We start from the raw sequence: 25,048 nt of genomic DNA, 5'->3' as shown, positions 1-25,048 counted from the left end.
CTGGGTCCCCCTTGTTTTCCTAAAAAACACTAATAAAATTAGCAGGAGAGGTGGAAAAGTGTAAGCAAATTTCCTGACCAATTCATCCATAGCGCATTGCCTTTGGACAGTGGGTGAGGATACCTGGACGCGAAGCTTGGTCATTTTGCATTGAGGTGTGTGGCGAAGAGATCTATTTCTGGGTAGCCCCACATCTGGAAGAATGGGAGGAGAACTTGAGGATGTAGTTCCCATTTGTGGATCTGTTGTCTTTGACGACTGAGCAGATCTGTAATCTGGTTGTTCACTCCTGGGAGGTGTTCTGCAAGAAGATATATCTTTTGGGGTATGGCCCATCTTCATATGCTTTGAGCGAGTTGTGAAAGCAGTAGAGCGTGTGTCCCCCCTGTTTATGTATGTAGTACATTGCTGTCATGTTGTCTGTATGCACTAGGACAGCTTTGCCTACTAGATGCAGTTGAAAAGCTTTTAATTCTAGAAAAATTGCTAGTAGCTCCAGATGGTTTATGTGGAGTTGTTTTTGTTGTAGGGTCCACATGCCTTGAATGGTGTTTTTGAAGATGAGCTATGTGTCTGCTGTTGGTACTATCTGTGGAATCGGGTTGATGAATGGCCGCCCCTTGGAAAGGTTTTGTGTATTCCACCACTGCAGAGAGCGATGGGTGCAGCCATCCACCAACACTAGATCTGTTAACTGGCCTTGAGCCTGGTTCCACCGATGTGATAAGCATTCTAGTAAGGGACGCATTTGAAGTTTTGCGTAAGGAACAATGAGAATGCAAGAAGCCATCATGCCAATCACTTGCATGAACACTCTAACATGTAGTGAGTGTTGAGGCTGAAATTATGATATCAGATTTTGCATGTTGCTTATCCTGACTGGGTTGGGGTATGCTAGAGCTTTGCAAGTGTCTATTGTGGCTCTTAGGTACTCTTACGTGTTGGACGCCTGAAGGTGAGACTTGCTGAGGTTTACAGTGAATCCCAAGTCGTGAAACAACTGATCTGCTTTGTGAGTGTGGCGTATGCAGTTGTGTTGTGATCTGGCTGTCATAAGACATTCGTCCAAGTAAGGGAAGATATGAATGTGCTGTCTTATTAAATAAGCTGCGACTACTGCCAGACACTTGGTGAAACTCTGGGTACTGTAGGTACCGCGAATGGGAGAACTTTGAATTGGTAATGTTGTCCATCCACCATAAACCAGAGAAATTTTCTGTGAGCCGGGTGGATGGAAATATGGAAGTAGGCGTCCTTTAAATCTAGGGTGGATAGAAAGTCGCCATGCTGAAGCAATGGGAGCACCTGTTGGAGGGGTGACCATGTGGAAGTTGTCTGACTGAATGTAGAGATTTAACTGTCTGACGTCTAGTATAGGCCTGGGAGAGCCGTCCTTTTTTGGAATTAAGAAATACAGGGAGTACACTCCGGTCCCTTGATGATGTAATGGGACTGGTTCTATTGCGTGTTTTGTAACAGAGAGAGGAACTGTAAGAGGCGTCCCCCGACAGGAGTGGAATGATCGGCAGGGGAAGTATGGGCGGCGTTACCTCTGCCTCTTCCCTTGTTATTATTTCCTCTGAATCCTCCTCGAAAATAACCTCTGTTACCCTTATAAGAGGAGGCATTCTCTGTGGACACCGTTTTGGAGCCACCCCCTATAAAAGCAGAGACGAAAGGAACCTCTGCTAGAAGGTAATTGTAAGGTCCCCATAGACTTTGCAGTTTCCGTGTATTTTTCATCTTTTCTAGGGAAGTATCGACAGCTGGCCCAAAAAGAAGTTCCTTATCAAAAGGTTGATTAAGTATGGACCACTGTACCTCCTGCTTGAATCCAGAGATTCTAAGCCAAGCATGTCTGCTCAATAGTATGCTAGTATTGATGGTACGAGATGCTGTGTCTGCCGCATCTAGTGCACATTTGATGGAAGTGTTAGTAAAGAGTTCCCTTCTTGAATGAGGTTGTTAGCTTTGATTTTATACTGATCTGGCAAATGTTGCATGAGTTTTTCCAATTCATCGTAGTCAACCCTATCGTAGTGTGCTAAGAGAGCCTGAGTATTAGCAATACGACAATGGTTAACCGCCTGCGAAGCCACTCTTTTGCCTGATGCATCAATGAGTTTAGACTCCTTATCAGGAGGAGGGGCGTCGCCTATGGTTTGAGAATTAGCTCTGTTGCGGGGGTTAGATACCACAAGAGAGTCTAAGGGCAACTGACCTTTTATATAAACAGGGTCTGTAGGAGCAGGCTTGTATTTCTTATCCACTCTAGGTGTGAGTATTCTGGATCTAACAGATCATCAGTGTGCTTTAACATGCCCTTGAGCATTGGTAAAGTATTAGTAGACCTTTGTGAGTGTGCTAGTGTCTCAACAAGGAAATCCTCTTCTAGAGGGTCTGTATGAAGCTCCACCCCGTGATACTGAGCAGCCCTGTTGATAAGCTAAACATAGCCAATGTTGTAGTCAGGTGGAGAGGGTCTGGAGGGATACTGGTCGGGATCATTGTCTTGATCTGGTTCCCAGAGATCAGTGTCTTGTGGTATGTTCTGATCTTGTGGTATATCGTTCTCTTCATCCCCATCCCCCTCATCTTCATCCTGTGTGTCAGGTGATATTGGAGGTGGTGGTGAATTTGATGGTGTAATGATTTCATTTGGGTTAGGAGGAGGAGAGGGAGGTATGCACAGGGGGAAGGGTTAGTATCCATGTCCTTTTTCTTCAGAGGTATATGGTAATCCTCTGAGAGATCCAGCTTCAGTTTTTTAGGAAGAGCGGCCAGGAAGGTTTCCAGTTTTAGGGTCAATAGTTAGTTTCCTTTGTTTTGGATTCAAAGGTGGGTCCTCGGGCTGAGGCTCTTTGGATGGAGTATCTTTTTCTTTTAGAGTTGATTTTGGCATCGAAAATTTGGGCTGAGAGTCTTTGAGTGTCGAATGTTTTGCATCAAGTGCTTGGTTTTAGTCGGTTTGGGCTCTGAAGCTTTTGGAGTGGAAGATTTTGGCTCTGAACTTTTCAGCGCGGAGGATCTCGGCTCCGAGCCTTCAGGTGTAGAGGATTTCGGCTCCAAAGCTTTCGGTTTAGACTATTTCAGCTCCGAAGCTTTAGGTTTGCAGGATTTTGGCTCAGAATCTTTAGATTTAGAGGATTTCGGCTCCGAGCTCATCAGTGTGGAAGGTGTCTTCGTTGCCGGCGGCAAGAAGACTGTTAAGAGCTTTGTCTTATGTTTCGGTGCCGAAGGTGTGGGTTCGGCACCAGAATGAGGCTGGCTCGAGCCGTAGCCAGAAGGCTTGTGTTTGTGTTTCAACTGGAGGGCGTGGCATCTGAAACTTTCTCTCAGTGCCGACCTAAGCCCGAGGGCGAAGTTGATACCGGAACCTTAGATTTTGTTTGAGTGGACACATGGGGATTTGTACTCACGGTACGTTGACCCGGAGTGATGTTCAGTTCTTCTTCCATGTCGGAGTCGGCTTCGGACACGGAGACCAGTTCTTCGTTCTCTGCTTCTACAACTGGACAATAAAAATCTGAATTTTCGCCGAAGATGTCCTGAATGGAGCTGCTTCCACGTAGCATCTTGTGTCGTTGAGCCCGACAATCACGAATTGTCTTTTTCAATCGGAATGATTGACACGCTTCACAGTCCTTTTCGTTGTGTTCCGGGGATAAGCAGAGTTTGCAAACCTTGTGCAAGTTGGTGCATGGAAATTCAGCACGACACCCAGGACATAGCTTAAATCGAGTCTGTTCCATCGACTGCTGGCGTGGTCGGCACGGGTAGGCCATACGGCCCGTCCCAAAGTTCACGATCAAAGGTTTTCTCAGTTTAAACGATACACGTCAAATGGGAAACCGCGCTCAAAAGACAATACCGTCGAGGGTAGAGGATTGCGTGTCGAAGAGATTCGTGAACGATACCGAACTGGAGTGCGACAATGCACATCCGAATCCGATGGGGGAAAAAACAATCTGGGGATGGAGTTGATGCCGATGCACACTATCACCGAAAGGAGGAGTCACCTACCTTGTGACTACAAAGACTTCTTCAAACAAAAACAAAGTGCAAACATCTGGACCCAACACTAGATGGTGATCTATGCTGAAGCATATGATCTACAGCTCAGATGCCTCGAACATGAAAAAACACAAGAGTAAGTCTGAGCGTTGGCATACATGTTAAGTGATCATTAATTGATGCCTCGCTGAGGGACCTTCCCTGTATGTATTCAGCATTTCATCTACAGTAGCACATGCTGCAAATCTTTCAATGCAAAAATCTACAAACCCAAGAACAGACTATGAGAGTATATACTATGAAAAAGCTTGAAGAAACAGCTAAAGAAACCTGTGGATTAAAAAGAACATCGCTGTGGGAACAGAGGAAATCAGAAAGCACTGTAACCTTTCATCGCACTCTACCATGAACGACATCACCATTTTCGCAAAGCCAACAAAAACACTGGCACCTATTACAAAATAACTTATGCATCTCAGACATTATCAACATCATTACAAATGGGCTTCAAACGAGCAAACAATCTTGAAGTGCCCTTATTTTCATTTTCTGTCTCTGTTCCTTACTTTCTTCTCCTCTGCTATATCTATTCCTCTTCTGCCTCTCCCTTCCTCCTTTACCTTTCTTCCATCTTTCTATTGTATTCTATGTTCCTTCTCTATCTGCATCCTGTTGAACCTTCTTAACATTCCATACCTTTACCCTCTTGTCTCACCTGTCCTCTCACTCTCGTGTTATCTCTGCTCTTTCACCTCCACACTTCTCTCTTGTTTTTAGCCCATTTCTTGGTGACCTACTTCTCCTCTCCGTATGTCTTGCCTCTTTCTTCATCTCAGACTAACTCTTTTCCATTTTTCTATCTCCCTTGTGCTCTTTCTGTATCTGCCCTCCGACTCTCTTGCCTCTCTTCCTCCTATTATTTCTCTCTGTTTCCCTCAGTCTCTTTTTGCTATTCTCCTAAATTTCTTTTTCTAATCCCCTCTATTCTTGCTGCTAATTAATTTCCATCTTGACATTCAATCAATCAATTAGGATTTATAAAGCCCGGCTAATCACCTGATAGGGTATACAGGCGCTTGCAGGTCCCGGACACTTATTCAGACAGTCAGGTCTTGAGGGCCATTCGGGATTTTGGAAGTGAGATGATGGCCTGGAGGTGGTGGGGAGGCTTTTCCAGGTCTTTGCTGCGATGTGGAAGAAGGAGCGTCCTCCACTTTTGCTTCGGTAGATGCGGGGGGTATGGCAAGTCAAAGTGAGGAGGAGCGTAGGCTTCTCGATGGTTGGTGGAAGTTTAGGCAGTGGTTAATGTAGGCAGGTCCTTGGTTGAGTTCAGAGATGAAAGGTGGGAGGTGGATCCTCTGGATTCTTCCAGTGGGAAGGAGGTGATCCATCAGACACAACCTCTTGGGTGCTGATGTGGTGGAGTCTTTCGATCTGTGTGTGTTGGGATAAGTTGTCGAGGGCTGCTAAGAGGTTAAGGGAGATCAAACCTGCTGTTTCTCCTCAGTCGAAGAGGGTTTGTATGTCGTCGGTGACTGCGATCAGGGCGGTTTTGGTGCTATCATTGTTGTGGAATCCAGATTAGGAGGCGTTGAGTAGCTGGTTCCTCTCCAGGTGGGTCATGAGGTGATTATTGATGATCTTTTCCAGTACTTTCTCTGGGAATGGGAGCAGGGAGATTGGCAGGTAATTTTTGAGTTTGCTGGGGTGAGAGGTTTTTTGAGTAGTGGTCTGACTACTATGTGTTTCACGGCATCGGGAAATGTTGCGGTGGTGATAGAGGTATTGAATAAGGTGGTGAGTTTCTGGCCGATCCTTTGGTTTCTGAGGTTGAAGATGTGGTGCGGGCATGGGTCTGTGGGATGGATTTCATGGTGGAGGTGGTGTCCTGGGTGGAGAGGATATTCCAGGTGGTCAATGTGTGGTTCATATCGGTTATGGTGGTGTTGAGGAAATCCGTGGGCGTGGGTTGGGGTTCAGAGTTTCAGTATATGGTTGTGATCTTGTCGTGGAAAAGGCGAGGTTGTCGCACAGCTCCTGTGAGGTTGTTTTCACTGGCAACCAGGTTGGAGAATTCCTTAACGATGCTGGAAAGTTTCTTGGTGTTGTTGGCACTGATTTCGATGCGTGCGGCAAGGGCTGTCTTCGTTGTTGCTCTCAGCAGGCGGTGGTAGAAGTTGAGGTAGGTCTTGAAGGCTGCCCTGTCGGAGGTGTCCCTGCTGGTGTGCCATCTCCTCATCAATTGTTTGCTTTCTTGCTTCGCTGTTCTGACCTGTCCCCAGGACATCCCCGTGCCGCACGGCCACCAGCTGTGTCTGTGCACCTCTCCTCGCTGCTGCCCGCAGTCTCCCGGAGTCTGCCTCGCTGATCCCTGCCCCTCTGCCATTTTTGGCGTGTGCGTTAACATTGTTGCCTGTCTCTTAATTGTATTTTAATTGTATTTTATTTTTGCCTCCTTTATTGTAACTGATTGTTGTTTTATACATTGTATTTCGTCCCTCTGTCCCCCTGTGCCTGCCCGCCCCGCTCCCCGCTTCCCGCCGCCGTCCAAGCGGCCACGCCCCCTTTTCGCTTGTGCCCTCCCCGCTCCCGCCTCCCAGCTGCTCCTCCCTCCCTCCCACTTGGCCATAAATGGCGGCCGCGCGGCGCAGGTGAGTGTGCCCTGTCCCCAGGACACCCCCGCGCCGCACGGCCACCAGCTGTGTCTGTGCACCTCTCCTCGCTGCTGCCCGCAGTCTCCCGGAATCTGCCTCGCTGATCCCTGCCCCTCCGCCGTTTTTGGCGTGTGCGTTAACATTGTTGCTTGTCTCTTAATTGTATTTTAATTGTATTTTATTTTTGCCTCCTTTATTGCCACTGACTGTTGTTTTATACATTGTATTTCGTCCCTCTGTCCCCCTGTGCCTGCCCGCCCCGCTCCCCGACGCCGTCCAAGCGGCCACGCCCCCTTTTCGCTTGTGCCCTCCCCGCTCCCGCCTCCCAGCTGCTCCTCCCTCCCTCCCACTTCGCCATAAATGGCGGCCGCGCGTACGCGCAGTGGTCAAGCGCAGCCGAAGGCGCGCCAAAGGCAAGCCCGTCTACGCCCGTCCACGCCTGTACCGCGCCCAGTGCCAGGATCCCTGGCCCCCACGATGCAAGACCAACCGACTGACCTACGACGCCGCCACCCTAAACGCACTCAATGCCGGCCGAAAGCCTCCCTGCTACCAAGCCACCCCGAGACGCACCCACAGACCCTTCACCTGTCAAGCCTGCCGATTCACCTGCACCCAGACCTGCACCGCACCCGACAAGCCGAGCACCGGCAGTAACCACCTAAAGTGCATCCTGCTGAACACCCGCTCCATCCACAGGCATGTCGTGGAACTCTGGGACCTGCTCGACGCAACGGCACCGGACGTCGCGTTCCTCACCGAAACCTGGATGAATGCCTCCTCAGCGTCCGACATCGCCATAGCCATCCCGGACGGATACAAGATCACCCGGAAGGATCGCGTCAACCAGACGGGAAGAGGCATCGCCATCGTATACAGGAACACCATCCGCATCTCGGCCAACTCCGACGAGACCTTCACCGCCGCCGAACACCTGCACTTCCAGATACACACTGACCACCCTCCGAGGCACCCTCATCTACAGACCCCCGGGACCACGCACACAATTCAGCGAAGACATCGCAGACTTCGTCAGCCCGCACGCCTTGCCCTCCACCGACTACATCCTCCTAGGGGACCTCAACTTCCACCTGGAGAAAAACAACGACAGAAACACCACCGCCCTGCTGGACAACCTCCCCAACCTCGGACTCAGGCCAACTGGTGAACACTCCCACCCACTACGCCGGCCACACGCTTGACCCCGTCTTCTCTTCCAGCAAGCACATCTCCTTCAGCCACGCCACCGGACTCCACTGGACCGACCACAGCTGCGTCCACTTCAGCTTAAAAAAAACTACGGCCCACCACCACCCGCAACAGGCTCCCCGCCGGAACTGGAGCAAGATCACCGCCGAGCAGCTCACCACCTCCCTCAGCCAGAACACTCCCACCAACACAATGGACCCCAACGAAGCAGCCAGCAACCTCACCAAGTGGCTGACCGCCTGCGCCGACGACATCGCACCATTAAAGACCCCCCCAACAGACCCGGCAGCAAGAAAACCCCCTGGTTCACCGACGAACTCAAGGAATCCAAGAAGAACTGCCCTCAAACTCGCCTTCCGCAAACACCATCAGCTGATCCACGCCACCAAGAAGTCGGCACTCAAAGAACGACTGGACAACAACGCCCACGACAGCAAGGAACTTTTCAACATCGTCAAAGAGTTCTCCAACCCCAGCGCCGGAAACAACGACATCTCTCCCTCGCAAGACCTCTGCAACTCACTCGCCGCGTTCTTCCACCGCAAGATCGCCAACATACACAACAGCTTCGACGCACAGACCACGCACCCTATCACCGAACCAACGCCCGCCACCACCACCCTCTGCAACTGGACCCCGATCAGCACCGAAGACACCACCCGCACGATGAACACCATCCACTCCGGATCACCAACCGACCCCTGCCCACACCACGTCTTCAACAAAGCCATCATCGCACCCCATCTCCGGGACATCATCAACTCCTCCTTCCACACCGCCACCTTCCCGGAGGGCTGGAAGCACGCTGAGCTGACCGCCCTCCTGAAGAAACCAACGGCGGACCCCACTGACCTCAAGAACTACCGTCCCATCTCGCTCCTTCCCTTTCCGGCCAAAGTCATCGAGAAGACCGTCAACAGACAGCTTGCCGCCTTCCTCGAAACGAACGGATCCCTCGACCCCTCGCAGTCCAGGTTCCGGGCCAACCAGAGCACCGAGACCACCCTAATCGCAGCCACCGACGACATCAGAACCCTGATCGACAACGGAGAAGCAGCGGCCCTCATCCTCTTGGACCTCTCTGCGGCGTTCGACACCGTCTGCCACCGCACCCTAGTGAAGCGCCTCAGCAACATCGGGATCCGAGAGAAAGCACTGGAGTGGATCATCTCGTTCCTCGCTGGAAGAACCCAGAGAGTCCGCCTCCCCCCGTTCAGATCCGAGGCCACCGAAGTCATCTGCGGCGTACCACAAGGATCTTCCCTCAGTCCAACCCTCTTCAACGTCTACATGAGCCCCCTCGCAGCCATCGCACGCCAACACAACCTCAACATCATCTCCTATGCCGACGACACCCAGCTGATCCTCTCCCTCACCAACGACCCCACCACCGCCAGAGCCAACCTACACGAAGGGATGAAAGACGTCGCCGACTGGATGAGGAACAGCCGCCTCAAACTGAACTCAGACAAGACGGAAGTCCTCATCCTGGGATCATCACCATCCGCCTGGGACAACTCCTGGTGGCCACCGGCCCCAAACCAACAAACCACGCACGCAACCTGGGCTTCATCCTGGACTCCTCCATGTCTATGACCAGACAAGTCAACGCCGTCTCATCTTCATGCTTCAACACCCTGCGCATGCTCCGCAAGACCTTCAGATGGATCCCCACTGAAACCAGGAAGACCGTCACCCAGGCACTCGTCACCAGCCGCCTGGACTACGGGAACACCCTCTACGCCGGAACCACGGCCAAACTTCAAAAAAGACTCCAGCGCATCCAGAACGCCTCCGCACGACTCATCCTGGACATCCCCCGACACAGCCACATCACCGGACACCTGAAAGACCTGCACTGGCTCCCCGTCAGCAAGAGGATCACATTCAGACTTCTCACCCATGCACACAAGGCTCTCCACGACCTGGACCCCAAGTACCTCAACGACCGCATGACCTTCTACACGCCCACCCGCCAGCTACGTTCGACCAGCCACGCCCTCGCCACCGTACCACGCATCCGCAAAGCCACAGCCGGAGGAAGATCCTTCTCCTACCTGGCAGTGAAGACCTGGAACATCCTCCCCACCCACCTTCGGCGAACCCAGGACCATCTCTCCTTCAGAAAGCTGCTCAAGACCTGGCTGTTCGAGCAGTAGCGCTCCCCCCTCCCCCAGCGCCTTGAGACCCTCCCGGGTGAGTAGCGCGCTTTATAAATGCCGTGATTGATTGATTGAGTTCTTGGGTGTACCAGCAGGCCTTTTTGAAGGATTTTCTCTGGATGTTGCCTTTGATGGGGATGATGCTGTCTGTGCAATTGGTGACCCAGGCATTGACGTTTTTCACTCCCTGTTCGAGGATGGTGGCAGTAGCAGGGTTGAAGGTGTTGAGGGAGTTGGCCCAGCTGGTCTCCGTGATTTTGTTCAACCTCTGGTGGGGGGCATTGGTCCTCTTGGGGTTGTGGTGCGGGGGATGAAGATGCTGAAGTGGACGATGGAGTGATCGGTCCATTTGAGTTCTGTGACATGGCTATATTTGACGCGGTTGCTGGAGCAGAACATTTGATCAAGTGTGTGTCCTGCGATGTTTGTAGGGTCATGCACAATCTAGTTCAATCTGAAGCTGCTCTTACTGTTGAGGAGGTGTTCAGTGTTTTCGTCGGTGGGGTCGTCGATGTGGAAATTCAGGTCGCCGAGGAAGATATAGTCCTTGGAGTCTAAGCCTAGGGGCGCAAGGAAGTCTGCAATGGTGTGGCAGAAGCTGGAGCGCGGGCCTGGGGGTAGGTATGTGAGTGTGCCTCTGATGGTTGTCTTGTCGTCCGTGTGGAACTTAAAGTTGAGATGTTCCATAAGGGTGGTGATGTTGTTGGTGGTGGTGATACACTGTACAATCTCTTTGTAGATTATGGTTGTTGCCCCTCCAGGCTTATTGGTGCAGTCCTGGTGAGTGATATTATATCTGCTGGGTATCGCTGTGGCAATGTATAGGGCGGATGTGGGGTTGAGCCAGGTCTCAGTGAGAAAGATGCTGTCGGGTGTGAAGGTGGTGATGAGGTCCCATAATTCAGTGGAATGCTTGCATAGTGAGCGTGCATTGAGAAGGGTGCATGCGAGTTGGTGTTTTTGTTCAGGTGATGTCTGTGGGCTGGTCGGTGGGCTGGTGTATGTGCAGGGGCAGGTGAAGTGGCAGTGGTTGTAGGTGAAAGGTCCTACTGTGGTGCGTGAGTCAGCACGGTGGCAGTTTGTTGTGGCACCTGGCGGCATAGAGCTAGGCATTCGTGTATCTTCGGGAGGTCCATGAGTTGTGGCGCTTGGCACGGTCCAGGCGTGGACAGGCACAGACCGGCTTGCCTTTGTCACACCTTTGGTGGGTCCGCTGTGCAGTCGCGCTGCGGCCTGCTTTAAGTAGGCCCTCGGGTGGGCGACGCTTCTGTTGGTGGGAAGAATGGTGAGTGGAAAAACCCGGTCGGGAGTACCCCATCTGGAAAACCCGGGCAGCTGCGGTTTCACTGGATCAGTTTGGAACAAGCAGGAACTGGAAGCTACATGCAAGTGGCAAACTAGGTGTCAAATTTCCTAAAGTGAATAAAACTAATCATGTTTGCTGCCTACTTTGATTGTCCAGTATGCTGCAGGATGTCTTTTTATCTCCTTAAAAATTGAAAACTATTTTTGCAGAGAAGTAGCAATCCCCATACTAGGCATATATCAGGAACAGCATTTGCACACTATCCCCTGCCTATAGCTTTCTTTACTGAAATCTTTTTTTTTTTGCTCCGTAGCGCGGGGACACACTGGCCTCAGTGTAACCAGGCGCTTTATAAATTTAATTATTATTATTTCTTATCAAAATTAATTTTATTGAAGACTTTTAACTACTTAGCACTTTATTTTCAAAGTAAAAGCACTTAAAATACAATTCTTCATTATTAGGAGGATTAGGCTAAGTTAGGGTCAAGGTCAAAGTTTCATATAGGGCCAGTTTAGTTTACGGCATGTCTGTAATCAAGGTGTAGATAATAGTCTGGGTTAGTTTAAGATCAAATTTAGGGTAAGAGTGACAAAGCTTGGGCAGAGTTAGAGTTTAGTGTCAAAGTTAACTTTGGGTTAAGGTTAGATTATCACTAAGGTTATGCTGAAGTAAAAGGGTAGCCTCAAGGGACAGGGTCAAGCTTAGGCTCAGAGTCACAGTTAATGCTGGGGGTAGTCTTAGGGCTAGATTTGAGCTAGGACAAAACATTTATCCAAGGTTTGTTCACTGTAGGAGAACTAGAGTTAGATTAGGGTGAAAGGTAAAGGCTAGGCCAGGTTCAGGAGAAGGGCGACAGTAAAGGTTAGTATCTGAATAAGGGTAACGGTTAGTATCAAGGTTAGGTTATGTGAGGTTAAAGTCAAGCATGATTACCTTTAAAGCTACGTCAGGGTCAAGAGAAGGGTAAAAGTAAAGTTTAGGGTCCGATTAAGGGTCAGGGTCTAAGGCTCAAATAAGCAAAAGGTTTTTTGTAAAGTTAAGAAGTAGGGGCAGGATTAATAATGAGAGTTAGGTTTCAAGATATTACTAAAACAATATAATAATACTTTAGAGAAAGAATTAAAATATACTGTTGCAAAAGAGAGGAAAGCGACGTTGAAAAACAATATTGTTTTTGAAGGAAAAGATTTCTGAGCAATTATTTTTAACAAAACAGTCATTTCAATGCTAAGTATAGCAATTTCTGACTACCGTCCAGAAACTGTTAGCAATAAACAAACATGAAATGTAACTAGGAAACCATACTAAGAAAGAATGGTAGACCTCAGCGCAACCGTTCTTAAATTTCTCTGGTTTCTACACCCAAGTTTCGGCTCTAATCCTGTCCTGGTATTTAACATGTTCTGCCCATCATGGCCTCACCTCATTTTCTTGAAGAAGACGCTGCCTGGTGTGCTTCCTCTTCAGTTGATTCTTCCGTCTGAAGCAGATGACACCGAGAAGGATGAGAACAAGCAGCAGGAGCACTCCAACCACACAGGCCACAATGGAGTTGACCTGACTAAAACACAAGGGGAAGTGTCAGAGGTAGGGAATGGCTCCCGGCCGAGTATGGTGAGAGAAGAGTCAGAGGGACGCCACCATACAATGCAGCCTTGGGGGCTGATCTCTCTAACAATAGGGAGGAAGTTCAAGATTTAGGGAATGGATCCAGGGTGATGGGGAGCACAGAGAAACAGAAGCAAGCACGCAGCAAGGTGAAGAAGCACATTGCAAGAGGAGGAAGAGCAGGGTTTGGGTGCAAGCAAAGGGTGGAAGAAGTATACATGTTTTGCTGCAGATGCAAACAAAGGTAACATAGATGTTTTGGTCCCCAGTACTGGGTTATAAAGCACGCTATAGGCAGAATTAAGGTGATACAGGATTATTTTTTACCTGGGTTTTTGATCCACAGGACAGCCTAATTCATCCAGAACTGTGCACCTGAGACAGGGAGAGATGCAATGAAGCGTTATTCACTAGTAGTCCTCATTCTCCGCATGGGTATTTTCATTGATTTCATGAGCAATAAACCAATTACCCATATGCAGGATCCTGGAATACTTTTACTGTGCAGATTTTTTATATGAGAAAAGGTTATTCGCCCCCTTTTTTAAAATGAAAGAAATAACAAATGAGATTCAGCCAAAGTACCAGGTAGACATCCTAGAAAAAAATGGGTTATATCAACACTGCCTCAATTACATAAGGAAAATGATACCTACCAGTATGCATCTTTCTTGGCATGTAGAGCTGCAGAGTTACACACTATGCATAGATGGCCACCTAGTGTTGGGCCCGAATGTTTACAGTTTGTTTTTGTTGTAGAAAAGTCTTTGGAAGTCACGGGATAGGTGAGTCCTCGTTTGGATGATACTGTGCATGGGCATCGGCTCCATCCCCAGATTGTTTTTCGCCATTAGGGAAGTGATGGAGCTGTACAAGAGGTAGTGATGTCCATGTGATTTGTATCTAATTAAGATAATACTGGAGCAGATAAAGGTAGCCGGGGCGGCGGGGTTGGCATGTGTAACTCTGCAGCTCTACATTCCAAGAACAGATGCATACTGGTAAGTAGCATTTTCCGTTCGAGGCATATGAGCTGCAGATTACAAACTATGCATAGATTGTATAGCAGTACCCACCTTAGCGGCGACCACCCATATCTGTTGCAGTTGTTTGAAATAGAGTTTTTAGTACATCCTGGCCCACAGTGGCTTGTTGCTTAGTTTGCACATCTGCACAATAGTGTTTTGTGAATGTGTGCGGTGTAGACATGTAGCTGCTTTGCATATGTCATCTAAGGGAATGTTCCCTAAAAATGCCATAGAAGCCCCTAACTTTCTCGTAGAATGGGCTTTTGGAGGAATTGTTAACGTACGTTTGGCTTTCTGGTAACAAATTTGTATGCATTTGACAATCCACCTAGCAATTCCAGATTTTGAAATGGGGTTGCCTTTATGTGGTGGTGAAAAAGACACAAAAAGCTGTTTTGTTTTGCGAAAACTTTGTGTTCTTTCTATGTAATAAACTAGCGCTTTTTTGACATCTAGAGTGTGTAGAGCTCTCTTAGCGACTGTTTGTGGCTGCGAGAAGAATACGGGCAGCTCCACAGATTGATTTAGATGGAATGGTGAAATGACTTTTGGAAGGAATTTAGGATTAGTACGAAGAACCACTTTGTTATGATGCATTTGCAAGAGAGGTTCTTGAATGGTAAATGCTTGCAGTTCGCTTACACTTCTAAGAGAAGTAATGGCTACTAGGAAAGCTACTCTACAAGTTAGGAATTGCAATTCACATTTGTCTAAAGGTTCAAAGGGAGGCCCCATGAGACGGGTGAGAAAGATGTTTAAGTTCCACACTGCTGAAGGTGGTGTTCTGGGAGGGGTTATTCTTTTCAGCCCTTCCATGAAAGCTTTAATAGCTGGTACTCTAAAAAGAGATAGATGTTGTCTATTTTGTAAGTATGCTGCTATTGCAGCAAGGTGTACTCTGATAGACGTGTATGCTAAGTTACACTTTTGAAGGTGTAGGAGGTAGCCTATGATGTGTTGAATAGACACATCCAGGGGGTTTATGTGATTGTTTTGACAGTATATCACAAACCTTTTCCACTTAGCAGCATAATAGTGGGATGTCTAGCTTCTTTGACATCGTTCATACATTCTTGAGGAAGGTTAAGGTAACCAAACTCTATGACTTCAGGAGCCAGATAGCTAGGTTGAGCTGAGCTGGGTCCGGGTGTCTGATCTCTCCATGGTTCTGCGTTAATAGGCGTGGACATAGGCTTAGTTTTTGGTGTGGCACCACAGATAGTTGCAGCAGTGTGGTGTACCACGGTTGTCTGGCCCAAGTTGGAGAAACTAGAATGAGTGTTAGTGAATGTTGCTGTAGTTTGCATACCACTAATGGAAGTAGTGGGAGAGGAGGAAAAGCGTACGCAAATTGTCCAGACCAGTTCATCCATATCGCATTGCCTTTGGACAATGGGTGTGGGTATCTGGCGGCGAAGTTTGGGAATTTAGCATTTTTGTGGGTGGCGAAGACGTCTATCTGAGGTTGTCCCTACGTTTGGAAAAACGGTTGAAGAACTTGCAGATGAAGTTCACACTTGTGGATCTGCTGTGTCTGTCGACCTAGTAGATCTGCCATGGTGTTTTGTACTCCTGGGACATGCTGGGCTAAGAGGAAGATCTTTAGAGGTATTGTCCATCTCCATATCTGCTGTGCTAACTGAGAGATCTGCAGAGAGTGTGTCCCGCCTTGTTTGTTTATGTAGTACATCGCTATCATATTGTCTGTGCGGACTAAGACAGCTTTGCCTGACACTTGAGTTTGAAATGCTTTTAGGGCTAGAAACACAGCTAGCAACTCTAAGTGGTTGATGTGGAGTAACTTTTGTTGCGGTGTCCACCTGCCTTGCATGGTGTGATGCAGTAGGTGAGCTCCCCAGCTGGAGAGCGGCGCGTCCGCTGTCATGATTATTTGGGGAACTGGCTCTAGGAACGGTCGGCCGTTTGAAAGGTTTTTTGTGCTCCACCATAGCAGAGAGCGATGAGTCCGACTGTCTACCACCACTAGGTCTGTTAATTGACCATGAGCCTGGTTCCACTGTCTTGCTAGGCACTCTTGAAGTGGATGCATTTGCAGTCTTGCGTGAGGTACTATAAATATGCAAGATGCCATCATTCCTATGTGTTGCATGAACACTTGAGCTGGAAGCGAGTGTTCTGGTTTGAATTTTGTTAGGAGCGTTTGTACACTTGTTATCCTGGCTGTAGAGGGATAAGCTAGTGCTAATTGGGTGTTTATTGTAGTGCCGAGGTATTGTTGTGTGTGCGAGGGTAGCAGATGTGACTTGTTGTGATTTACTGTGAATTCCAAGTTGTGGAGTAATAGAATTGTGGTGTGTGTGTTGTACACACTGGTCGTATGAGCTGGCTTTTATGAGCCAGTCGTCCAGATATGGGAAGACGTGAATCAGCTGTCTTCTTAAGTGTGCTGCTACGACTGGTAAGCATGTGGTAAACACTCTTGGTGCTGTTGTGACTCCGAATGGGAGCACTTTGAACTGGTAGTGCTGCCCGTCTAGCACAAATCTGAGATATTTTCTGTGCGCTGTGTAGATGGGAATGTGGAAGTAGGCGTCCTTGAGATCTAGAGTGACAAGGAAGTCGTTTTATAACAGGAGCAGAAGGACTTGTTGAAGTGTGACCATATGAAAATGTTCTGACTGTATGTAAATGTTTAGAGGTCTGAGGTCTAGAATAGGCCTCAGAGATCCGTCCTTCTTTGGAATTAAGAAATATAGGGAGTATACTCCCTTGTTGTGCTGATGCTTTGGAACTGTTTCTATTGCATTTTTTCTGTAGGAGAGATACCACTTCCTGTCTGAGCAGTGTCAAATGTTCTTGTGACATTGGACACTGTCTTGTCTGGGTGGTATGTTTGGGGTGGTGGATGTTAGTTCTAGACAGTAACCTGACTGGATTATTTGAAGCACCCACCTGTCTGATGTGATATTTTCCCAGGCTGGTAGATATTGCTGTAGTCTTCCCCCGACCGGAATGGAATGGGGCGGGGGAAGGGGAGGGGAGTCATTGGGTAGGGGTGGAGGCAGAGCGGGAATTGTTGGTCTTGCCTCTGCCCTTGTTGTTGTTACCTCTGTAACCACCCCTTTGGTAGCCCTTACTATATGTAGATTGTGTGGGGGCTTTATAGGAGGTGGAAGGTGTGTCTGAAGCGTATCCTCTGTTGGTACCTCTATAGGATGAGCGTCGAAATGAACGTCTGGGAGCCTGCGACTGCAAGGCTCCCATAGATTTTGCTGTGTCTGTATACTCCTTCATTTTTTCCAGGGATACATCTACGTTGGGTCCGAATAAGTGTTGCTCATCAAAGGGTTGATTGAGTATAGCACTCTGGACTTCAGGTTTAAAACCTGATATGCGTAGCCACGCATGTCTACGCAGCAAAACACTTGTGTTAACTGTTCTGGAGGCAGTGTCTGCTGCGTCAAGTGCACAACGAATTGAGGTGTTGGTAATATTTTTCCCTTCTTGGATAAGCTCATTAGCTCTATCTTTGTACTTATCAGGGAGGTGCTGCATCAGTGACTCTAGTTCATCATAGTGTGCTCTGTCGTAACGTGCCGATAATGCTTGTGTATTGGCGATACGCCACATGTTTGCTGCTTGGGAGGCAGTTCTCTATCCTGACGCATCAAGGAGTTTAGACTCTTTGTCAGGTGGGGGAGCCTCACCTGACGTTTGTGAGTTAGCCCTTTTGCATGCGTTTGAAACTGCAAGCGAGTCTAGGGGAACTGGGCCTTTAATATATGCTGGATCTGAAGGTTAGATCCAGCATATATTAAATAGAGAATTTCTTCTTTATTCGTGGGTTAATGACCCGAGTTCTAACTGGGTCTTTGAAAACCTCAGGGGTGTGTTTAATAACTCCTTTGAGCATGGGTAAAATGGATGAAGATCTTTGTGCATTGTCAAATGTATCTAGTAGGAAGTCTTCCTCTACTGTGTCTGTATGCATATCCACCCCATGATACTGCGCAGCTCTGTGTACCAACTGATTAAAGCCCATAGTGTCTTCTGGTGGGAAGGCCTCGAGGGGTATATGTCATCTTGAGGGACATTTGGAACGTCTGGTGTGTTATAATCATTCCATGGGTCAGGTGAGCCTTGGGGAATAGATGATTCATCTACTTTTACCCCCTATGTCATCAGAGCTATCATCCCCATTATCATCATGTTGTATGATAGAGTGTGTAGGGGAATGTGGTAATGGCATAGGTGGAGGAGAAGGGGAAGGCACTCTTAGCGGGGAAGTAGCCATGTCCTTCTTCTTTGGAGGAGGAGCTGGTGCTGGTGTTTCTAGTGGTCGTTTCTTTGAACTTAAAGTTAGTCGACCAGTAGTTGGATCTTTCACCAAAGTCTTTTGTGCAGGGTCTGGGTGAAATAAGTCCCCTGCAGAAGTGTGATCTTTCGGTGCGGAGGAAGGTTTTGGCACCGAAGGAGCTTCTTTTGGTTCTTTGGTAATGTCTTTTACAGGAGAAGCTGGGATTTTTTTCGGCTCCGAATCTTTTTTCGGCTCCGACAACTTTTTCGGTGCCGATGAAGGTTTCGGATCGGGCTGTTTCTTTGGATCCGAAGCTTTGCTCGGCTCCGATTTTGGTTTCGGTGCCGAGGTAGTAACTGTTTGTTTCGGTGCAGATGGTTTTGATGTGGGCGTGGCAACCGATGGTGTCTTTTTTGGTGCCGGTAGGTGTGCGTCAGCACCGTGTGGAGGTTGACTCGAGCCCGAGTCGCCTGAAGGCTTTGTTAGCTTCTTAGCCAGGCCCGAAGGTGGGGCAGTAGAAGCAGTGTCTCGGTGTGTACCCGAGCCTGAGGGCGAGGGTGTGACCGGAGCCTTTCTGGGGTCTGTCAAGGAAGGGTCGGGGTCGACGGTCTTATTTACGACCCGCTGCGCTGGAGTGACTTCCTCGACATCGGAATCATCTGCCTTGGAGTTGCTGTTGACGCCATGTTGTTCTGGGACGTCGACGCCTTCATCGAAGATGTCGTCTGGAATCGGAGCTGAAGATCGAGCCATTGTTCTCCGAGCTCTTCGGTCCCGGATCGTCTTCTTGGAGCGGAAGGAGGCACAAGCAGAACAGTCTCTGGCCTCTTGCTCCGGGGAGAGGCATAGGTTACACACCTCATGAAGGTCGGTGTGGGGAAACTTCAACCCAAATTGAGGACAGTTTTTAAATGGCGTCCTTTCCATGAGCTTGATTCGAGGCCTAGTTGGGCCCGAAGGCCTTCGACGACGACCGGAATCGAAGTCCTCGATGTTGATAGAGTAGCGTCGACTGCAAATGCGTTCTAAACTGAATTCTGGTGAGGATTGTGCGCCGGCGGAAATCGGTTCCAACACGGAGCGCTGGAAACACATCTGAGCCTGGTGGCGGAAAAACAGTATCTGGGGATGGAGCCGATGACCATGCGCAGTATCATCCAAAGGAGGAGTCACCTATCCCGTGACTTTTCTGCAACAAAACCAAACTGCAAACATCCGGCCCCAACACTAGGTGGCCATCTATGCATAGTGTGTAATCTACAGCTCATATGCCTCGAACAAATATTTAGTCTCTTGTAAACGTGCACTAGGATCTTTGACAGGATTGGGAATATTCAGTGATGATTCATTTCAATGAACAACTAATGAAGAGCATTATCATATGATAGGGAAACGCCTGCTGCCTCTTTGCTCTTACGTACGAGTGTGTGCAGTTTGTAGGACAAAGCTGACAAATGCCGTCTTCATCAGGGTATTTCCAGAAGGGCACGTAGGTGTCTCCTTTGATTCCACTAGGGCATGTCTCCACACAGTCAGACCCATCTTTATAATGAGCACAAGAAATGCACTGACTGGCGCCCTGTAAAAAGAAATGACAACATATGACCTGCCCTTTTTCCACATAACCTACAGAATATGTTGGTACAACAATTAACATGTGCCTTGCACAAGCATACTCTGGAACAGTATGAACCTAAAAGCAGCAGCTCAACCCTAAGCTGAATAACCACAGGGTGAAAGGAACATTTTACTTACCCTGTAAGCATCTGTTCATAGCGTGTAGTGCTGTAGATTCACATGCTTTGAATACACCTGTAAAGTAGTGTTAGACTCAGACATTACAAGTTGTTTTTCTTTAAAAAAGCTTTAAGTAAAGAGATGTCGTGTTACTCTACCTTTAGTGTTACAGTAGCAGAGGCACAGACTGTACCCTTTGACTGTTTTTCGCTCAGCGGGTGAAAGGTGTAAGTGAAGTATAGAGAATAGTAGGTATGCGTACTAAATTATTTTTTTAGGAATATATGTGTATTTATTGTAAGAAACGTACTATGCACACATTTATTTCTGATAGAACTTGTAGCCTTGCAGTCTGCACCGTTAGTTCCAGAGACGCACAATTCAGAACACAATGCATTTTTTTGTGCTAGTTGGAGGCAACTCCTCTGCTTCAGTCTAATTAAAACATTGTTCTGCACCTGTGGCACAGTGCGATAGGCTTACCGTATTATTGTAAAAATTGTTTCCATGCTGAAGTCGGTGAGAGGTTCACTTCCCGCCGCAATCATCCTGGAATTCTGATACCATTGTGAGCTGTGACTGACATGTAGTCCTGCTGTCCCGACCTTCAACCAGAGAAGGGAGTCTCCGTATAAGTGGCATAGCTGGCACTCTGGCTGCCGTATTGAAGAGCGAGGGGAGGAGGGCAGAAGGGGTTAGAGGGGGGGCGAGAATCCTCTGATTGTACACCACGACTAGCTGCATTGAAGAGTGTGGCGGGTTTGCTGGTGGCGGTTGGTAAGAAGAGCGGGGGAGGCCACTGCCCCCAAAATATGTGCCGCCCTCTCCTTGCTAGGCCACTGCTCTGTAGTATGAAGTTTTGTTGTTCTAAATACACAGTCCTACTAGATTCGTAGGAACCGCATAACATGGAGTTACCAACGTTCTAGGTCTGTTACCTATTTAATAGGTCTCATGAGTAGTTTACTTGCATATGCCCAAAGCTCCTTTATTACCATTATACAGAGACGTCCATGGTGATAAGGGTTGATCCTCCTTCAGCTTAATAGGAAGCACCTATTTATGTCTGTAGGTTAATCAAGCTAGATTATTTAAAAGTAATGTCCCCTATAGTGTTTTCCTTTCTTTGAATTCCATTTATTAATTATGGCACCAACTGTAGTTTTTCCTGTTAATTGCAGGCAAGCAGTATATGCACACTTAACTAGACCTGGTCCGCCATTGGCGGAGGAGAAGATTCCTTTGTGGTTGAGGCACATGAACCATACAGATGTGACATTTTTTATTTCTGGGTTGCTTTTCCTGCAGTCGATGTCAATAGGCTCACATTTCACACATACACTGAAACAGCAGTTTTGGCTGCATATAAACCTTATGAATATTTAGAAACGCCTTTAACATACCAGGGACATACTGAATGATCCCAAGGCACCCTCCCACACACTGTAGACAATGTCAGACTGGGTCCTCTCAGTAATGATGGGGCAACCTGGTCCATCTTGGCAGACTATAGCCCTTTTCTTAATCCACAGTGTGACACGCTTGCTCTTTTTAACCATTTGGTCGACATCTGATGCAGTATGTTCTGCGTACATTAACTACTGCTCCAGCAAGGGTTCCTCAAACTGGACAGGCCCAGTCAGCTTTTCCTGCCATTACTCCAATTACCATTAATGCCATTACGGATAAAGTCCCTAAGAAGTGAGATGAAATTCTGCTTTGGACTGTTCAAAAAACAAATAGCTTGAGGCAGTGCTTCCCCATATGGAACCCCATGATACATTTTTAATTCTCATAATGCGTCTTCCACTTGGTATGGTACCCTTTGTGAAGGAGTGTAATACGTGGGGTACTGCTTTTGCAGCATTCAATACCATCACCCACAGTACTCCGTCCATTGCTGTTTTACCTTAAGTCCTTAAACAGATTCAGGCTGACATGAAGCAGCCCCTACCCTGGACTTGGGAATGAAACTCATTGGCAACTTTGCTACAGTGTCTCTATTATTTTAAGCAATTTTAAAGGCGAGGCAGCTTCTCTCGCAATACGCTGTTGTGACAGTTCTACTAGCAGACTGTGAGCATCTTAAACTAATTTTTGAAACCTATACATCTATAGGTCGTGACAGTTTCGGAACCAGTCCTAATAAACCATAGACTAAAGCAAATCCAAATAGACACCTGAGTATTCCAAAAACACTGGGATTAAAATATAAATAAAGCAAAAACAAAACAAAGGATCAGATCTCTGCAACCGGAGTCTTCTGAAAAACTTTATAATCTACCTACCCATGATACCCTTAAACAGCCTGCTAGGTATCAGTATTCTGATACACGTCTTTCTCGTTCCCTTCAGAACTCTGCAGACTGATGGTCACAGAGGGGGGGTGGAGAGGTGACCACAGACAGGAGAGCATGTGGAAACGGACTCACAGAGCTCCTCTGACTTTATCATAAAGAAGGAAGAGAAACTTCCACAACAAAAATACAATTCAAAAAGAAGAAAGTGGTTGGAATTTCCACTAAATATGCCACAAATACTCAGAACTCCTCTTTGGAACAAGTTGTGGGCGAGAACCCTATTCGACAGCGCAGCAGAGGTCACCATAGTTCACTAGACTCTTCAAGAGTATCTTGTGGTGAGACAAACTAATGACTACGTACAAGTAAAAGTACGAGTTACTTACCTTCGGTAGCGATGTTTATGGTAGAGACATTGTCTAGCCGCAGATTCCTTAACTTAGAATATCCCTAGGCGTCGGACTGGATCCGGAATATTTTTGCAGCAGCACCTCTGGAGCCAGGGGAAAGCGCCACACGACCCCGCCCAGACGTCGTCCATGTACGTGACGTCAGTGAGGTCATACAAGTCCCTCCCGGCGCGCTGACGTCAGTTTTCCTCTGAGAAACTTACCGCGGCACAATACGGAGCCACCAACAAAAAACTGTGAAAGTATGAGAACAGTGTGCGAGGGATGAAAAATCAGTGAATGAAGAAGGAGGATGGTGGAAGACACCATCGTAAAAGACAGAATTAGTCACTGCCTACATATGAGTGGAGAAAGAGCCCTGCAGCTAAGCGAAGACCCTTCCCCGAATGCAACAGGGAAGAACATCTCAACAGACAGAAATAGACTGATAGTACCATATAGAACTGTGTCGACAAGTAAGAAGGGAACACAGAAAGAATAACAGTCCACCATAGGAAGGTATGAAAAGACTGGCCTTTTCCCTGTAATAACGGAGGATGAAAACAGAGCACAATAGACCCTCAAAAAGAGGATGACCACAAGGAGACCAGGACCTCGAGTTAGTAGAGAAGACAAAAGGAAGGGAAGGTAACTGGAGAGGAAAACAAATATCCTCGTGAAACAAAAGGCACCATATCACAGGAAATAAGCCCCTCAGCAGAAGTTAACGGTATATGGAAACACTCAGGGGAGTGCAACAATATGAATTCCCTTGAGAGATAACCCAATGGCAACTGAAGAGGCCAGTGGAGAACACCACTAGACATGGTCCTCGCAGAACGGGGAGGCTGGGTGGGCGTTAAGGAATCTGCGGCTAGACAACGTCTCTACCAGATACATCGCTACCGAAGGTAAGTAACTCGTACATCTGATAGAGACATCTATCCGCAGATTCCTTAACTTAGAATACATACCAGAGCCATACCCCAAAAGGGAGGTGGGTCTGCGACAGAATAAAAGAAAGAGCCAAGCATCCGATCTGGCAACAGAGTGACGGAGAAGGGGGGGGTATGTGGCGGACAGCCAGTCAGCAATCTAAGCAGCTCAAAAGAACAGAAATAACGGGATATCCTAAAAATGCCAGAATGGCACTATACCATACCCCTATAAAAAAATGACAGGTAGAACATCATGAGCCCTATACCAGAGCGAGGAAGAAAGACCACTCTCCGCTTAATGGCGCACGAGGTGTACACCGACCCAAGCTTGAAATGAACTTGAAGAGATGCAACCTGAGCCTAATAGACTAGCCTATAGAAGGAAGTCGAGGGAGCCGGTGTAAAAAGCCCAAGGGCAAGAGCTAGAACCTGAGCAATGCTTTGGGGATAGCCGGCGGGACAAGAAACACGTCAAGTGCACACCCAACCCCAAAAAGGGGAATTAGGAACAATTAGCATCAGTTCTGAACCAGCTGAAACAGGTAGAAACATGCAGCAGGCAAACGGCCATAGAGACCTTAAAGTGGCCTACACAAGAAGTATGAGAGTGGCCGACCGGGCAGTATGAAACCAAAGTGAGAAACAACCCACAATATAGACTTGCAGGCAGAGCCAATGACCACTACCATTGGAAAAACTGCCCTGCAGGCGTATCGCTAACAAGGGCAGTTGATAATTTGGAAAAAGGCATATCCGAAGGAAGTGGCCAAAAACAACAAATTAACGAAAGGTGATAAGAGTCTCAGAATTATTATTATTATTAAATGGGTTTTATTAAGCGCAGACTACCCGGTGGCCTCGTAGCGCTGAATGTGACTGGGGGGCAAGTGAGGGTAGTGTGATTTACGTGAAAAGGATGGTTTTTAATTCCTTCCGGAATTTTAGGAGATTAGGTTCACCGCGCAGGGAGACTGGCAGAGAATTCCATGCCTTGGCCGCATTCTAGGAAAAGGAGCGACCCCCCCCATCTGGCACGTTTGACTTTGTTCTCAGTGGCCAGAAAGGCTGTACTGGAGCGCAGGGACCTGCGGGGGAGATATGGAGTAGCCAGCGAGCAGATCATTGCTGGCGCTTCCTTCCACATAGCCCTGTGCATAAAGCACATTGATTTAAACAGTATTCTAGCCTTGATGGGTAGCCAGTGGAGTCTTTTTAGAGCAGCAGTCCCTGAGTCCCGCCTGTTGAGGCCCAGCAGGAGGCGGGCTGCTGCGTTTTGCGTGACCTGGAGCTCCTTTGTTGTAGTGGCCGGAGCCCCTAGGTACAATGCATTCCCGTAATCTAAACGGGACAGAATAATGGCTTGCACCATGATCCTGCGGGCTTGTGGGGGGAGAAGTGGTAGTACTTTTCTAAGCATACGCATCATGCCGAAGCAGGTGGCA

The 25,048-nt window shown here is 47.9% G+C and overlaps 1 protein-coding gene across 1 annotated transcript in view; it reads right to left on the bottom strand.

Annotated features, from left to right (window-relative positions):
* The window catches only part of ERBB2 (erb-b2 receptor tyrosine kinase 2), a 377,312-nt gene that overhangs the window by 64,784 nt on the left and 287,480 nt on the right, over nt 1-25,048 (bottom strand). The window contains exons 15-17 of the mRNA XM_086924358.1: nt 19,664-19,821; nt 13,284-13,331; nt 12,771-12,909 (exon numbers count right to left, since the gene is read on the bottom strand). Of these exons, the coding sequence (XP_086780484.1) occupies nt 12,771-12,909; nt 13,284-13,331; nt 19,664-19,821 (345 nt within the window). The remainder of the gene's footprint in view (nt 1-12,770; nt 12,910-13,283; nt 13,332-19,663; nt 19,822-25,048) is intronic.

This window comes from Lissotriton vulgaris, chromosome 5 (assembly GCF_964263255.1).
Source record: "Lissotriton vulgaris chromosome 5, aLisVul1.2, whole genome shotgun sequence".
In the NCBI taxonomy this organism is placed as follows: domain Eukaryota; kingdom Metazoa; phylum Chordata; class Amphibia; order Caudata; family Salamandridae; genus Lissotriton; species Lissotriton vulgaris.
Note: the sequence above shows the minus strand (reverse complement) of the source record. Positions and strands in the feature narration are given on the sequence as shown.